The 19,163-nt window shown below is 36.2% G+C and overlaps 1 protein-coding gene across 1 annotated transcript in view; it reads left to right on the top strand.

Annotated features, from left to right (window-relative positions):
• Window positions 1-19,163, top strand: part of LUZP2 (leucine zipper protein 2) — a 293,256-nt gene that overhangs the window by 205,114 nt on the left and 68,979 nt on the right. Inside the window, exons 8-9 of the mRNA XM_062197489.1 lie at window positions 4,855-4,929; window positions 15,999-16,145. Of these exons, the coding sequence (XP_062053473.1) occupies window positions 4,855-4,929; window positions 15,999-16,145 (222 nt within the window). The remainder of the gene's footprint in view (window positions 1-4,854; window positions 4,930-15,998; window positions 16,146-19,163) is intronic.

Below are 19,163 nucleotides of genomic sequence, written 5' to 3'. Positions count from 1 at the left end.
CAATGGCTGGAGTTATGCCAATCTGAAGCCAGGAGCCAGGAGCTTCCTCCAGGTCTTCCCACGTGGATACAGGGGTCCAATTACTTGGGCCATCTTCTACTGTTTTCCCAGGCCAGAGCAGAGAGCTGGATCGGAAGTGGAGTAGCCAGGACTCCGGCGTCCATATGGGATACGGGCACTGCAGGCAGTGGCCTTATCCTCTATGCCACAGTGCTGACCCCGACAATAAAATTACAAAAGAATATTTGTTGTGTCTGCTGTAATTCATTTTTCCTGCCCTGATTGATACAAACTTCCCAGATAGTAGTATTGTTTCGTTTATAACGTAAGATGCCAAGTAAAATAATCTACATTACTCACCAAATAATTATGTATTAGTATGAACCTGATACTATTCTAAATGTTTCATAAATATGAACTTATTTAATACTTTTGATGGTCCTATAAGGTGAATTTCCTTATGTTCTTGTTTATAGAAGAGGAAACGGAGGTGTGCAGAACTTAAACGCTTTACCCAAATAGTGCTGGTTAAGAGCCAGCATTCAAATTCTAGTACTTCAGTTCTTCAGTTCATCTCTTATTATCTCTCTCCTCTTGTATCCCAAATGCAGGGAACAAAAATTTGGAAGGCAACATGTAACTTCAGAAATACTGCTTTCTTACACATGTAGAAAAAGGGGAAGCAATGTCTAGGTAGCCCTTCATATTTATCACAGATAATGTCGCCACTTACAAAATGGAATAAATGAGACTCAAACTGATTTGAAACTTCTCATATTTCCTCATTTTTTCACTGACTTAAATACTATTCTTATCATGGGAGGAACAGCACTGCATTATTTTCTCCCATCTGTATCTTCTTTTGCTAACACTTTCCCCTCGTTCAGTTTACTCTGGATACACTGCCTTTGTTTCCACTCAAAACACTGCGTTTATTTCTATGTAAGTGTCTTAAAGATTCCAAAAAGACTTATTCTTTCATTATTTGTGTTACTGATCACACTCATGTAATGAAAGGTTTTCTAGATAACGCATGTCTCTATCAGTCATTTATACTGTGAAGCAACTCAAGCTCAGAGGCTAAAAGCAATACTCACTGACTAATATATTACAAACATTTGTAGTTTGGCTAAGAATCAGTGATCTTGGATGTGCTAAATTACAGGTTTGCTTGTCCTGCAGAAGGCTTGTTTAAGCTCAGCTTTTCCATGGGAACTCAAGTGGGGTAGCCCTGCACCAGCAGGTTAGCTCAGTCATGGCTTCCTCACAGTGATGTTGCAAAAGTGAGAGAGCAAACCCAATTTCTTCTGAATATTTTGCATCCTATTGACCAAGTAACTTACAAGAATTCAGTCAGAATCTACAAGAAGTAAATACCCTTTACTTGTTAATGGTAGGATCAGCAAAGTCACAATGCCTAGCATATGGGAGCAGCAAGAAGGGAAGTGGAGCTTTGGGATATAAGTCATTAATATATTCCTTCCCGTTCTCTACTACCTCTTTTTTTCAAATTTTTTTTGACAGGCAGAGTGGACAGTGAGAGAGAGAGACAGAGAGAAAGTTCTTCCTTTTGCTGTTGGTTCACCTTCTAATGGCCGCTGTGGCCAGCGCATCTCGTTGATCTGAAGCAGGAGCCAGGTGCTTCTCTTGGTCTCCCATGCAGGTGCAGGGCCCAAGCACTTGGGCCATCCTCCACTGCACTCCTGGGCCACAGCAGAGAGCTGGCCTGGAAGAGGGGCAACCGAGACAGAATCTGGTGCCCCAACCGGGACTAGAAACCGGTGTGCCGGCGCCTCAAGGTGGAGGATTAGCCTATTGAGCCAGGGCGCCAGCCCTCTACTACCTCTTTTAGCTTTGTCTTCTTGATAGCAGTTTTGTGTGTGTGTGTGTGTGTGTGTAGACATATGCATTTTCTCTTCTTCAGGAAAGAAAATTTTTGCTTCATTATTACACCATTGGTGCCAATAATAGTTTCTGAAATTTTATATAAACCCGGTAGTAGTTGCTGAATTATGATATAATTGGGTGAATGTTTGTAGCTAATTATTATGGCAGTCTTCATAAAGCATTAAAATATATGCATTTGATGACGCTGCTTTTCAAGAGATACCACAGACTAGCAGAGATAAACACGTTGAGCCTCTAATGTATGAATATAATTTAGGGGAATATATATATTTTATCAGCAACCTCTATAATTGCTAGGACCTACCACAGTGCCTAGAATAATTGAATATATGGGGGTTAATCAGAGTGTGAATGAATGAATGGAGTAGTAGTGAGATGGATCAAGCTTGCGCAAATACTCTAGGTGTAATGATAATGAAACCTTCAGATTTCATATTTCTCATCTGAGTTCTACTTGTTTGGTGTAGAGAAGTATTATCCCCTCTAATTCAAAAATGTCAAGTGCATTATCCAAGGTGATACAGTTAGGGAATGATGGAGGCAGGATTTGAAAACATAATTTCCAAATTTGAGGAATTTGGTTTTTTTCAATTTTATTTTCAAAATTTTTATTAATAGGCAATGCTGGTATGCTTTTGAGGCACACTTTGCAATATTTCAGCTCGTGGAAACATATCATATCAAGTGCTCAACATTTCCATTTCCTTATCTTTTCTTTATGTTTGGATCTACCAACTCCTCTCTTCTGGTTCTCCTTAATGTATGCAATGTTATATCAAAAATTTTATGGAACAAATGGAAAGAAAGTTAAGTTCACTTTGGTGTGAAAATATTTTGAAATTCATGCTTAATTCTTTCACAATACACATCTACACAATACACACTTTTTATGAATCCTACCAAAACTCCATATAATACCCAACTGTGCACTGTATTCACCCCATTGTACTGTGGAAACACTAAAACTTACTGCTTCTGTATAACCACAGAAACACAGGCAGCAAACACAAAAGTAGACAAACTAAGAAGCTTCTACACAGCAAAGGAAACAATCAACAGAGTAAGACACAACAAACAGAATGCAAAAAATATTTTCAAATTATTAATTGTACAAAGAATTTATATGCAGAACTAACAACAGAAAAGCAAGCAATCCAAAGAAATGGGCAAAGGATCAGCTTTGTAAAGTTCCATGTATGAGTATGAGTATGCAGTTCTTCTTTTCATGCTTGACTAATTTCCTCTGGTTCTGTTTGTGTTGTAAATGACAAGAGTTCAAACTTTTTCTTTCTTCTTCTCTTTCATCCTTATTTCTCTCCCCCCCCCCTTTTTTTTCTTTCTTTCTTTCCCAAAGCAACATTTATTTAAAAAAGATAGAGACCTCCAGCCACAGCAGCTAGGAGGAGGGCTCCAGGAGAGGTAGACCCAAGAAACTGTGTATGGAGTCTTTTAAGCACAATTTGGGGGAGAAAAAACAGAACAGCAGCTATGAGTCAGATGGTGGGGAAAAACCCATCAAAAGGCCAAATTTAACCATTTTAACAGCTGATTAATATTATGTTGTATGTGTCACATGTTACTTATCTATTTGTCAGTGAATAGGCAATTAGGTTGTTTCCATTTCTTGCCTACTGTGAATAGCACATCAATTAACGTGGAAGCATTCATTTCTCTTTGACCAACTGACTTCATAGATATCAAGCTGTGGGATTGTTGGATCATATAATAGTTCTATTTTTAGTTTTTTGAGGAAACTCTATACTTTCTTTCACATTGGGTTGTTACAAGAGCTTGGAGAAAAATGAGAAGGAGAGGTAGGGAAGGTGGAGAAAGGCTACTTAATGAATACTAAGTTATAATTTGATGGGAGTAATGAAGTTCTGGCATTCTATTACACAGTACATTGACTACTGATAATGATAATCTACTATATTATTTTCTAAAAAAAACTAGAAGAAAGGATTTTAAAGATTTTAAATGTCCTCACCATAAATTTTAAGTATTGGAGACTACAGACATGTTTACCCTGATTGGACATTACATAATGTATGCATGTGCCAAAACATCATCCCAGAACTTTGCACAATTTTTGTGTCAGTTAAATTAAAAGTTTTTTGAAAGAAAGTTTTTCAATATACAAGGGATCTGATGAGATACTTCTCAGAAGAAGAAATACAAGTGTTCTTTTCCTTTAACCACTGCAGTAGTGGTGTTTGCAAAGTTGCAGATATGTGTATGGTGGGTTAAAGACGTATATGGTATTAACGCTCAATCATAAATATTTAATAAATGTTAGTACAAAAAACCAATACTAATGTTAGTGCTTCCAAGCTTAAGCAGAATAATGTAGATTGGGTGGCTTAAAGAACATAAATTGATTTTCATACAGTTCTGGGTGCTGGTAGTTCCAGGATGAACCCATGCAGATTTGGCTTCTGGTGAGAACTCTTCATGACTTTCAGATAGTGCTTCATGTCACATTTCCACCCTGTGAGCACAGAAAGAGATCTCTGGTGTGTGTTCCACTGCTTACAAAGACATGTGTACTATGAGTCTCACACACAGGACCTCAGTTAACCTTAACTGAGAAAAAGAAAAAAACTCTATCTCCAAAGACAATCACATTGAAGAGAATTTTCAGGGAATACAATTTACATTAGAAGCCACAAATCTTTTGAAGGACTTGAACTGGGTCTTAGCAATTGTACATTTTGGTCCAATGAAGCTTCTAGAGCACATTTACCTAGAATACACCATTTCTTGAACACTGATGAACTGATCATGTAATATAGCATTTTAATACTGAATTCTAAATAAATTCTATAGGATAGAATTATTTTTTCTTTCTCTCTTTCTAAAAACTCCTTGACAATGAATGACAGATTCTTAAATTAGAGAGGGTCAAGATGATGGAACTGACTGAAAAATTTACTTTTCATTTTACAGGCCCAACAACTTACTGATCTGGAACAAAAATTAGCTGTAGCCAAAAATGAACTGGAGAAAGCAGCTCTTGACAGGGTAAGTTTATATTCACTGAATATCAGAATTTTGGTCTAAGCAAAAATAGCTGGAGTATGCTCATTGCTTCCCTTGATTTATTAATGCGATTCAAGATGCTGTGCATATGAGATGGTTATGGAATTCATGAATGTTTGATATTCCCTTTGGAATCCATTTTTTCCCTTGTTTTTGCTGCTACAGTAAATTGACTGAAGGTTCAGTCTCTGTGAGTTCATGACTTCATTTTTCACCTTACTGGTACATTTGTTCTATAACCCCGTGAATAAACATGCTTTAAAGCACCAAATAAGATAGCAGGTATTAACTCTGGATGAATGCGTTATGAAGCAAATGGAAGTACTCATTGATAGCAAATTGTTATAACCACTTTTTAAACGTGTGTATGATAGAATTGGCACTTACCTGTACATACTTGGAAACAAGCAAAGGGACATTAAATGTAGCAGTGTCCATGTCAATAAGGAGAAATAACTGGTTACTATTAGATTTAATATGTACATTTCATATGCTTTCTACAGTCATAGTTTGCAATGGAATTTAATATTTACAAGAAAACATATTTATACCAGTATTGATACATCTATTATATTGATGTCAATTAAAAATCAGAATGTTATGTTTAATATTTAATAATAGTAACAATGCAAAAACATTTTTAAAATTATACATCTTATAAAAATAAGATAAATAGATTCCATAGATGCAATTTTCTTTGGAGAAAGACTGAATAAAATGACACTAGGGATGCTTACAGAGACAACTTCTATTGTATCCCCAGTGCTTTATTTTCCAATAATCATGGAGATGAGGGACCTTCAAAAAGTTCATGGAAAAATCACATTAAATGTAGATTATTTCAAAAGCTTTTTTGTATAACAAAACATTATATTTTATTATATATACAAAATATGTTACAAAAAATCCGTAAATGTCTTTTTTGCACCAAAATAAACATATATATATATATATAATACCACTTTCCCATGAATTCTGTGAAATATCATCAGACAAATAAATCATTTTTAATTCATACAACACTACATATATAGTGAATATTATATGCCTGCATTTACAGGAGAATATTTCAAAAATTCATAAAAATGCATTTTATGAGAAAACTATCCATGGTTTTAAAAAATTTTGCACTAAAATAAAATCTTTTAATTTCATTTTTCAGAAACATTTTAGAGTACTTGGTAATAAATGTATATCTATCCCATATGTGTATTTTATATTAATGTCATATCATGTTTCTAAAAATAACATAAAATGAAATATTATCTATCCCAAATATATTTTATACACCCTACCAATTGGGCCAGCGCTGTGGCTCACTAGGCTAATCCTCCGCCTGCAGCACCGGCACCCTGGGTTCTAGTCCCGGTTGTGGCGCAGGATTCTGTACTGGTTGCTCTTCTTCCAGTCCAGCTCTCTGCTGTGGCCCAGGAAGGCAGTGGAGGATGGCCCAAGTCCTTGGGCCCTGCACCTGCATGGGAGACCAGGAGGAAGCACCTGGCTCCTGGCTTCAGATCCTTGGGGCGCATTGCCACAGCGCGCCGGCCATAGCAGCCATTTGGGGGGTGAAGCAATGGAAAAGGAAAACCTTTCTCTCTGTCAAAAAAAGATGTATTTTAACATTGAATATGGTTGATGTTTACCTAGAATTTATTATGCTGTTTTCTCATCCTCTGTTTCTCAAACACATTTTAGAAACATGCCAGGGGATTCCAATACAATCCCATCAAGGTGGCATGTACCAATGCCATCTCATTAGTCCAAGTGATCATCTTCAGTTCACAGTTGATCACACTGATAAGAGTCAAAGGGATCACACAAACAAGACTAGTGTTTACTAATACTAACTGATAGAACCAAAAAGGGAGAGAACGATTCAACATGGGAAGTGGGAGACACAGCAGACTCATAGAATGGCAGATGTCCTAAATAACACTCTGGCCTCAGAGCCAGCCCTTAAGGCATTCGGATCTGGCTCAAGAGCCCATGAGAGTATTTTAGGCATGGAAAGCCAAGACACTCTGGACAACAAAAGAAGACCTAAATGAGAGATCTCTGTGAGTGAGATCCCAGTGGAAAGAACAGGGCCATCAAAGAAGGAGGTACCTTTTTCTGAAGGGAAGAGAGAACTTCCACTTTGACTATGACCCTGTCGGAATAAGATCAACGTTGGCAAACCCTAAAGGCTTCCATAGCCTTGGTAACTCATGACAAGAGCCTGTGGAGATTACTGACGCCATAAACAAGAGTGTCAAATTGTTAAATCAACAACAGGAGTCACTGTGTACTTTTGTCTCATGTGGGATCTGTCCTTAATGTGTTGTCCAATGTGAAATAATGCTATAACTAGTACTGAAACAGTATTTTTATACCTTGTGTTTCTGTGTGGGTGCAAACTGATGAAATCTTTACTTAGTATATACTGAATCGATCTTCTGTATATAAAGATAATTGAAAATGAAAAAAAAAACCTGGTGTTAAATTGGAAATGGCATACAAAATTAATCAATTTATTAAAAAATATCATGTAGGATCTCTGTCCTTAATGTGCTGTAGATTGTGATTTAATGCTATAACTAGTACTCCAACAGTATTTTTCACTTTGTGTTGCTATGTGAGGGCAAACTGTTGAAATCTTTACTTAATATATACGAAACTGATCTTCTGTATATAAAGAGAATTGAAAATGAATCTTGATGTGAATGGAAGGGGAGAGGGAGCGGGAAAGGGGAGGGTTGCGGGTGGGAGGGAAATTATGGGGGGAAAGCCATTGTAACCCACAAGCTGTACATTGGAAATTTATATTCATTAAATAAAAGTTTTTAAAAAGATTTGTTTATTTGAGGTGTTAAGCATAATGAAAGACTGACAGAAAGCAGGTAGAGCACCTGTACATTGGTTCACTTGCCAAAAGCCCACAATGACTAGAACTATTACAAACTGAAGATGGTAGCCAGCAATCCATTCCAGGTCTACCCATGTGAGGTCCGGGACCCAATTACTTGGACCATCACCTGTTGACCCTAGGATCTATACTAGAAGCTAGAATTGCAAACTGGAGCTAGAAATCAGACATGGCACTCTTAACCACTAGGCCAAGTGCCTTCCCCTCAAATGCATTTTTAAAAGTTAAAGAAATTGTTCTATCTGCTGTCAAGGGCTTTCTATTTTTGTGATTACAGCTTAGTAATATTTTTTTGAGAAAAATGAATAAATGGCATTTTCACATTTGTGGACTATTTCTCAACAATCCAGTGTACATCTTGTAAGTTTGTGGAAAAATGAGGATGCCTCCTAAGCACTCATGTGGGGTATGGAGTAGAGGGCAGCACGTTCTGAAGGCTGGGTGTTTTTGGAGCTTTTCTGGCATGTCCTGCCCTGATTATTGTGCCATGGTTATAAGGAATCATGAGAAAATTCTATTTCTCAGGGCATGGGAGAACATGTATGTGTATTTCTTCTCTTTGGTATGGCTAAACCTTCTTTGCACTTAAAGTAGTAAAAATAGCAAATAAAATATGTAGATAGTGTTTGTGGTAGCAGAACTAGTAAGGACATTTTGTGAATGCCAGCTACATCCCTTCATAGGCTTTAGTGCTTTTGAGGAAATGAAGATTTTGAATGAAAATTAGGATATTTTAACAAATATATGCTTTTATTATTGTCTTATTTTACCTTATCTAATTTTTTAATATTTAAATGTCTTAGAATAGCATGCCTGTTATTTTGTGGACTAGCTCAAGCATAATTCATCTGATCAAGACTATAGTTTAACATATTATTTTTTAATTTATAGAAAAGAAATTTATACTAATTTATGATAATCCCTGACTATATTGAACCCATGCTACATTAATATTGTTTTTTGAATGGTATATGGCTCTTTTAAAATTGATAGAATCAGAAAATAAGAGGCAAAATCATAGGGACATATAGTACTGAAGTTGAATTAGGCCATCTGTTTTGAAATTCTTTTCTTGGCCATTTCTGCCACCATCTCTGCAATGTTTTTGGTCTTGCAACAATGAATTTTTATAAGCCAGGCTGCCTCCTCTGAGTTTGATCCTCTCTGACTCGTGGGACAGTCATTGTACATTAAATATTTCCCTGATTTGATTCACTTACTTTAATTTATAAATATGTAAATGCATTTATTCATGTAACATTTTAATGCTTATATTATTTACTACTTTTGACTATGGATTACAAGTTTGCTAACTATTCATTTTTAATTAAACTTTTTATCTTGTAACAGTGTTTGATTCATAGAAGATTGTGAAGATAGTCACTTAATTATTTTAGTCAGTAAACGGTAAATAGGTTGAAATGCCTTTTGCAAGACCTTCCTGTGCTACTTGCTATGAGAAAAAGAAAATGCATGAAATAGGGTCTTGGCTCCCATGTCTTTCACTATTTTCTAGGTCCAGCAATGAGCAAATTATTGTGTGTTGAACTGTGGAGTAGTAGCAGCACAGAGAGAGAATGCTATATTATTAAGGACTTATGGGCATATGGAAGGATGTAGGCTTAAACATTTTATTGGTAAATGACAATTTTGTCAAGTTATAGAACTGTGGTTTAATGTAGAGCTGTTCATCATAGAGAGTTTATAATGGGGTTCCTCCTTCAATTTCATCAACTCTCTATTATCCACTTCTCCAAATCCACTCCCCACCCCACCCACTACCATTTAAACCATTCTGGGCCTATCCCACACTACACAGCAGTCTGGATTTCAGGATGGGAGGCTGCATGATACAGTAATGAAACAATGATCTCTAGAGTCAATCTGCCTGTGTTTCCAACATCCCACTTCCACTAAACAACCGTGTTCAAATCCCTGGAACACTTTTAAAAGTATTTATTTTACTTAGTTTTATATAAGCAGATACGTGTGTGTGTGTGTGTGTGTGTGAAAGAGACAGAGAAAAAAATACCACTAGTGGCTGGAACTGTCCTAGAGGCAAAGCCAGGAACTGGTAACCCAAGTCATGTCTGCATTATGAGTGACAGTAACCCAATCACTTGCATCATCATTGCTATCTTCTAAATTCTGCATTAGGAGAAGCTGGAGTCAGGAACCAGAGTTGCATATTGAATCCAGGTACTCTGATGTAGGACGCAGTCATCTTAACACCTGGCTAAATGCCTACCCCTCTCAAACTCTTTATGTGTCACTGGAAATAATATGTAACAGTACTTACTTTACGGGGGTGATGGGAAAATTATAATCACGTAACGTTAGAAAGAATGCCTGGTACATGCAAAACCCTCAGAAAGCTTCGTTATTATTATTATTTTATCATTATTATTATTATTAGTGAATGAAATCACAGTAAATGCCTCTCTGTGATTAAAAAAAAAATTCCCTTTTAGCCTCAGGATATTTTCACTGCTTCAGGTAGGGTGAACTACCAGAGCTGGAGGTTGATTTAAACAAATCGTGTGCAAAATATACATTGAAGCTCATAAACAGCAGTCATAAAATCAAGTAGAACTGCAAGCTCACTTCAAAACAGAGCAAAACTGTAGTTTAGTGAAATTGCTCTCCACCTCGCTCCATCATATTTATATGAGACTTTTTTATATTCTTCAAAATCTCACTCCTTAAGATTGTTGTATCTTGGCTTCAAATAACATTAAAGGCTTCATAAAAGTTATGAAAACAACAGCTCATTATTGCAAACTGGATCTCATGGCATATTTAGTGAAAAAAGTTCCAGTATTATTATTCCAATGTAAACAATAATGTCAATATCTATGAACCAGCCTCAACTTTTCAAACCATCAATTATTCATTTGGCAATTTCTTATGAATTCTACTTAACCTTAGGTACCGGAATACAAATACAGCTTTTGGGTATGTAAATCTCTCAAAATTTAACTTCTACAAAAAGTTTGCATAGGATCTGACCAGTACAAAATTTTGCTCAGGACACCAGGCATATTGAATCTATTCTACAAACACAAGTTAAGCCAACTACACAGATACCCAGGATTAAGTAATAACTATGTTTGAACTCTTCTTTTTTTTTCTACAGGATAGTGTCTGGGTTATAGCATGAGTATAATAAATATCTATTAATTGAATACATAAATGAAGATCTAACTTAATAAATGAATGGACATGCTAATAATCCTATAAACAATAGACCTGGAAACACCTGGAGCAGAGATCCAAAAATGTTTATATACTTCCAGGATTCATATACCTGATTCTATGACAAATAAAAAGACAGAGTGAGAACCCTCTTTCCAAGGCAAACAGCTGTTACTACACCTGATCTTTCTTGGATCTTAATGTATTTATATAAAGGAATTAAGATGAATTGAATATGATCTAGTGGATTTTCTTATGATTGTAGATCAGAAGTGATGGACAAACTTATCCTTACAGCATATATATTTTCAACAGACAAATATAGTTTTTATGAGGAAAGTACAAACATGCACACAGCAAAAATTTGCCTTCTAAATCTTTCACCATCTTAAGGTCATATACAACAATGATTTCATAAGCTTTTATATCATGTAGGGTATGTGCCAGTATATTTGAAAATGTGAAATGCTATTTTATAGTATTATTTATTATATGGGATAAAATGAAACCTTTTCATTATTTTCTCATACAACAGAACAACACTCTATAACCTCTGTAGTGTTTGCTTAATTTTTTCATTTAACAAATACTTGTTGGATTTGGAAACTCTGATGTCCCCTCAAAAGTGCCCAATCTGTAAGAAATTATAGTTTGGTTGGAATAGATAAACATATAATTAAAACAACAAGCTAATTTAAAATGATGCTAAGGGTTAAATTAAACATAGAATTAGGAAATGTAATAGACACAAGTTAGAGCATCCCTGTAAAGGATGATCAGGAATTTTTTCCAGGAAGATAATACATGAGCTGAGACAAATTTTAAGTGGAAACTTCCTAGACAGATAATTAGTAAGAGGGTTCTTCAGGCAGAGGAAATAGTGTAGTTGCTTTGAGATGAGCTGAGCAGAGGCTGGTGGAGAGGTTCTAAATAAAGGGCAGAGTGACAAATGAGGCAATTGAGTTAAAGAGATTGTGTTTCACTAGCATGAGGTAAAATAAATGGGGAAATGATTTGGTGTAGGGAAAGGAAAAACAGGGCAAAAGGAAGACTGACCAGGGAGAGAATATTTTGTAAGAACTGGGGAGAAATATTCTGTATACCGTCTACATTGTATTTTATTAGGCAACATCTTGCTCTTAGAAACTTCAAAGTGAATCATAGTCTACAGTTGCAAGACAAACCCCACTTGGCAATGTACATGAAATGTTAGGACATTGTGGTGTAAACTCATTGTCTAGGTCCTGCCTGTGGAACATTGGTGAAATCAACTTTGACTAGCATTAGTAACAGTCTCTTTTTAAGTTAGAAGGATTTAATGGGAGTTAGGCAGAAAGAGGACCACGTTAGGACAGGGTTGGTGACAGCATTTTATGGTCTCTGTCAGGAAAAGCCGAATGTGCAGGAAAGAAATAGAAAACAGAATATAAAATAGAAGGGCCCATCACAAGTATGTGATGCCAGAAGATAAAATGTTCATCATAAATTGAAACTTATCAGCAGAGATAGCTCAGTACTATGGCCATGAAAGGTGAGGAGTTGTGTATTACGTTACACGATGTTGAAGCAGTATCAGGAGGCCTTGGAAGAAGATGATTGCACCAAAGTTCAGGTAATTAGAAACATGACACATATACATATCTCCTTTAATGTTCCATTGAAAATTTTGTTGTTTCCAAACACTACGTACTAAAAATCAATATTTGAAACCATTAATTTGATGTTTTTTATTTATGTTGGGCATCTTAGCTCAGCCATTATTCTGACAAGGGGGTTGTCTATCATATCAACATATACCTAAGACTATTATCTATCAAAGGTTTGGAAATGGAATGTGTTTGAGGAATTGAGACATGAATGCAATGAATGCTATGATCATCATTGCTCCCTTCATAATGGGAACACTGAAAGTTCAAATTCCAAAGCCAAATTTGCTTTGGCTCTTAGGCAAGATATTCCCACCTCTTACTTTCTTTTTTCCACTGTCTAACTTTAAATATGTGAATAAGTTTTTTAAAGTACTCATATCATTTTGGTGATTTACTCCTGTTACAGCATTTAGTGCCATGAAAGAGAAAGAATCAGTCAAGACAGCAGCAAGAACTAACAGAAAGAAAACCTTGAAATATTGTTCCTTTCTCTCACTCTCTGTTGAATAACTTGTAAATTTCTTTCCTTGACATGTAGAAACACTATTTTCAGTTCATCTTTTTCAAGTCATGGATTCAAAGACTTTGTGTTGAGTCCTTCTAATGTATCAGGGATTGAGCTAAGTATTGCCTATAAAAATTCAAACAAAACAAGCACTGTGGGGCATGCATTTGACCTAGTAGTTAAGATACTGGTTATGACACCAACATCTCACATTGGAGTGCTTGGGTCTATGCTCTGGCATATGTTTCTGATCCCAGCTCTCTGCTACTCCCCACCCTGGAGACAGCAGGTGATGTCTCATGTACTTGGGTCTCTGGAACCCACAGAGGAGAACTGGATTGAATTCCTGAAACCTGGTTGCAACTTGGTCTTTGACTGTTGCAGTTATTTGGTGAGTGATCCAGCAGAAGGGCAATCTCTTTTTCTGTGCCTTGTCCTCTACTATGGTTTTCAAACAAATTAAGTAATCTATTTTTACAATTTGGTGACACCTCTGTCACCCATTAGGTGACCTGGGTTGAGTTTCTGGTTCCTAATTTGATTTGGTCCAGTCCCAAAAACTGTGGGCTTTTGGGCAGTGAATCTAGAAATAGCAGCTCTGTTTCTTTGTCTCTGTTTCTCTATACTCTCTTTATCTCTCTGCCACTCAAACAAATAAATGCCTAGGCAAATATATTTGTGTAGGCACATAAATTATAAATCTGTGATTAAAACATCTGAAGGAAACAAACAAGGTGAATAATAGAATACGACAAGTTGAGGGATAGGGAAGATTCCACATACTAAGGGTAGCATATCGGAAGGACTACTTTGAGTTAAAAAAAAAAATTCTAAATGCCATCACTCACTTTAAGGTCTCTCCTGTTCACTTCACAACCCTCCTCCATCCTAGACCCTTGAGGGTCTTATTTTGTCCTAGACAACTTGACAGGGCAAGATGAATAAAAATGAAACGCATGTCTGTCCCATTTCTAATGTATTCACTCGTAGCTTCTGTTATTGCTGCTTTAAAAATAATCTGTTGACTAGCTGAAAGGGAGATATTTCTTGAATAGTGTTCTATCAACAGACACTTTCATCTTAAGATAAATATTACCATTACCACCTAAGAGAAGAAAACATAGTCACAAGTTTTGGGAAGGATCTAAATCACTTTAAAAAGCTGACTGTGAGGGTTTTATTGGAAAGAAATGGGCAAGAATCTGATACAAAGAGGTAAGAAGATCTTCAAAACTTTCATGGCAAATATGTACAATGAAATAAACAATATGCATGGATTTAAAATTTTTAACCAAGATAAACTCGTTTTTTAACTTAATGCTTCCATGAACTTTTTCAAATATTCTCATACTTCTGGCAAAATGTATAAAATACAGTGGTTTTGTTGGAGTACATTCTTCTGTCAGGCAGAGACCAAAGACTTTTCTGTTTATTCATCCATGGAACTCTTAAAGGGAAATTCTCCATGTGGATATTGGCCCTAGTAGCTAACCCTTCTCTTCATCTCTTATGGTCCTAAGATCACATCCCATGTCCTTAAACGGATGTTACTGTGACAGCATCTCATCATTCAGGTCTCTGATTCTGTGCTAAATTATGCATTAGCTACCATGGAAACAGCCCTGGAGTTTTTCCAAAATGTTTTATGTTTCTTCATTTTAGTAACAAAGAATGTCTTTTTCATTCATGCTCAGACATTTAAATATATATTTCTATAATAATATTATTAATTTTAAAATATTCCTAGTAGTAGAAACTAGAGGTTTGATGGGAGTTAGAGATGGCTGTCTGCCTTGTAATCTAAATCAGAACACTACCTGTGTGAAAATTTTAGACCTTGTTTTCTTCTTAGAGAAGTAGCAAAGATCATTTCTCATGCAGGAAAATGCTTGTGATATTGTACAGTCTATGCTAACATAAGAAAGTGTTAATGTTATAGTTTATTATCCTACTAGATTATTTCATATTACCTAACAAGGTCCAGAAGAAATCAAAGATAAATTTATTTTTATCATTATCTGATGAAATTGAGTGGAGTTAATGGCAAATATGAGAAACACAGAGGCTTGAATTGCTGGGGGATTAATCCTATTTTTTAAGGTTTATTTATTTATTGGAGAGGCAGAATAACAGAGTGAGAGGCAGAGGGGGAGAGAGAGAGAGAATCTTCCTTCTGCTGCTTCCTTCCCCAAATGCCTGCATAGCCAAGACTAGGCCAGGGTAAGGACAGAAACCAGAACTCCATCTGGGTCTCCCTGATGGGTGATAGGAACTCAAATATTTGAGTCATCGTCTGCTGCCTTCCAAGTATATTGGTAGGATGCTGAATAGGAAATGCAGAGTAGCCAGGACTCCAATTGGGCACTCTGATTTGGGATACAGTCCTCCCATACAGTAGCTTAACTCACATTATCACAGTGCCAACCCAGGGGATTAATTCTTAATAAAGAAGGTTGGTGACAAAATAAAGATGTCAAGTTTCTAAGAAGAATTTCTACTTCAATACAACCTTGAGTACATTTGCCTTCCAGTAAACTATCATGATTGGAATCATGTCAGTTCAAGGGATAAACTAAGACATATTTCTGAATGTTGATATTACGAAATACCTCAGCTCTTAGAAACATATGGATTGTAGATCTATAGTATATCATTTGCAATTTATAAATTCCGCAATCATATTTGAAAACTAGTAGCATTTTTATGAGGTGTGAGTGTAGCCTCCAAGGGAAGGTTGAAAAAGAGGATGAATGAGGTCCAGAGACACTTGTGAATAAAAGAATTTATTACTTTGTAGGATTCACAAATGAAGGCGATGAAAGAGACTGTACAACTCTGTCTGACATCTGTTTTTCGGGATCAACCTCCCCCTTTGAGTCTAATCACGTCACTTCCACCCAGGACAATTGCTTCTAAGATTCCGGATGCCAGAGCAAAAAGCAAGGTATGTTTTATTTGTGCTTCAAAAAATAACATAGAGTAATGCACTGTCTTAATGAAAAGTTGTTTTAAGAGAAAAATTAAGATCTGTTATAAAATATGTCAACTCCTAGAACAGACAACTCTTAGAAACAGACAAACTGTGGATAAATAGTATGTAGTAACAGAATCTGTAAATTATGCAATAACCTTTAAAATATGATAGTATTGGTATGAGAGTTTATGATCAAATAGAGGGGACTTAAGTTAGATGTTGAATTCTTTGAAGCATTAGAAAGTGAATAGAAGATTGTAGCCTGGTTTGTAAAATCTCTGCTGTCAGGTGGAGAACATTATAACATCTCTTTAGAACAGAGGCTAGCTTTTTTTCTTGTTTTAAGATTTTATTTGTTTGAATGAGTTGCAGAGAGAGAGAGAGAGAGAGAGAGAGAGAGAGAGAGAGAGAGAAAGGTCGAGTTTCCATCTGCTGGTTCACTCTCCAAGTAGCCTCCAAAGCCAGAGCTGGCCCAGTCCGAAGCCAGGAACCAGGAGCTTCTTTCAGGTCTCCCACATGCGTGCCATGGCCCAAGGATTTGGGAAATCCTCTGTTTCTTGTTCCCACACACTAGCAGGGAGCTGGATTGGAAGTGGAACAGCCAGGACTTGAGAGGGCACCTGTATGGGATGTTGGTGCCACAAGGCCACAAGCAATGGCTATAGTCTCTATGCTACAGCACCAGCCCCTGGCTGTTTCTTGGGTAGGATAATCACATTGTTAAAAATAACAGCAGCATCAAAAATCCAGCAAAATAATTTCTAGGTTTTAAGAATATCTTGTAATGCATTTCAATACACACCACAGTTTGATATGAAAATATATTTACCAGGAATATAAACACCATCAAACTTCATCTTCACAAAAGTACTTAAAAAAAAAAAAGAGCTCTAACCAGTGACTGCACCTTTGAATCACACAGGATCATTAAAAAAATAAATCCTGACATCTGGGACCCAGTCACAGATCTGCTAACTCAGCTTATCTTGGATTGGACTCCAGTGGTCAGTAATTTTTAAAGTCCCAGATTGAACATGCATCTATGTATGAGAACTATTAGCTTAAGCAATATCTTTCCCAACTTCCACCACTACCCTGCTTTAGATAGAGCAAAGGGACATTGCATTGCTTTTTCAATGCTGAGGTACTCCAGTTTGGAGGTACTATGTCAGGAGAAAGTTTGCAGTGGGCATTGAGAAAGAAGTTTCATTTCAAGTAATGTAGTGGATAGACCTCAGTCTCTGAACCCTGACATTGGACAATTTATTGGGTGCTATGTATCCCTGCCCCACTTCTAAAGGCAAATCTCTAGGAGTGTGCCCAGAAACACTGAGAACCTGTAATGCAAATAGCTAATAAAAATCTGTGTAATATCAGAGGTTTTTCTTACCACTTATTGCCAAAATTACTGATACTTCGATTAAATTGGATATGGGCAAATTGTAGATTAGGATGATACAGAAGCCAAGAAAAAGTGAAACGAAGAATAGTCTTCAAATATCACCGACCTATCAGGAAATCACACTTTGCTGCCTCTTAGTGTTAATTAAGAGAAGAGAGCAGCTTCTCTCATAAAGTGTGCTGACTCTGAGCACAGCAGTTTTGCGATTCTATGGCATTGCTACGTTTGTCTCCAACTCAGAATGTGTTTGTTTAAACCCATTATTCAAACTGGGCTTTATAATAACCCTGAATATGTGGAAGGAATTACTAATTGTTCCTTTGATGAGTTTTTTCTATGAATAAAGTCCTGTCAGTGAAATAAATAATAAACACATATTATTTATTTATTTATTTATTTATTTTGGTTTATCAAAGTAAAGTGAAGCATTTAGATGAGCCTATTTTGGAGATCTGTCATTTTTCAAAAAACAATAACAGAAAAATCCAATTGTTGAAGATATGGTTCAATAAATTAAAGTTAATGTGCTATATAGCAGTCTCTTTTGGAGATCAGCATTAAGAGCTTGTCTGATATTTATGTTTTTCCTATACTCTTTATCTTTTCAACCATGGCAGAAATTGTATTTTATGTGTATGTGTGGTTTAATCTCTGTGTGGGTACTGCATATAGAATCTTTAAAATCTGGAATAATATAATGTGATTTGGGAGTGTGCAAGAAAAACAAACATTTCAGTTGTGGAATTTTTTTGTGTAAAAACAGTACCTTTTAAATGAGGAGGTTACTGGTTCACTACTCCATGCTGGCTATTTTTAGCCACATTGTTAAGTTGTGTCTGACTCACAGCCGTGTGAGGATGACATTACTTACCCTCTCTGTGCCTCGGTTTCCGCAGAGCCAGCCTCAAAGCATTATTGTGGCATCAACACTAAACATATTTTCTTCTTATTTTTCATGACATATGGTCAATCTCATCCACATTCACTTGCCCTTTATAATCTCTAGTCCCTCTTCAGCAAATCTGGAAAAAATTATTCAGCCCACTTGTGGAAAAAGCCAAAATATACCCCCAAGAGATGTAACTTTTATGTCTTGCAGCATATTGAGTAATGTAATAAACTTTTTTTTTTTCATTCATGTGCATCCCCTGTGGATTTCAAAAGCTATAGATCCATTACAGATGGAATTCACAATTGCAACACTAAAGAAAGTTTAAAAATAATTTACTAATACTTATGCCTCTTTAACTCCTTTATTTTTTATTCTGGAGCATGGCTGTTGTGTACCCTTCAGTCATGTAGCTCCATCAACCTTGTCAGCTTCCTTGTTGTCATTGAATTTCTTCATAGCCTTTATACCTGTTTCTCCATGATTTAAGTGAATTTTTCTTACCCTTCCAGTTAGAATTATTTTTATCTCTTTTCAGTTCTCTGACAACTGAGTATTTACTGCTCTTGGCCCTCAGTCACACCTTAAATATAGTGATATCTGCATAAGCCTCTCTCCTTAAGAAAGATGACTGTGCTTAGCTCATGGATCTTCTTGACAGTATTTAGTTCCCAAAATAATATTTCTAGAGAGTTCA

This window comes from Lepus europaeus, chromosome 7, assembly GCF_033115175.1.
Source record: "Lepus europaeus isolate LE1 chromosome 7, mLepTim1.pri, whole genome shotgun sequence".
Taxonomy (NCBI): domain Eukaryota; kingdom Metazoa; phylum Chordata; class Mammalia; order Lagomorpha; family Leporidae; genus Lepus; species Lepus europaeus.
The sequence above is the reverse complement of the archived record's forward strand: the minus strand, read 5'-3'. Positions and strand labels throughout refer to the sequence as shown.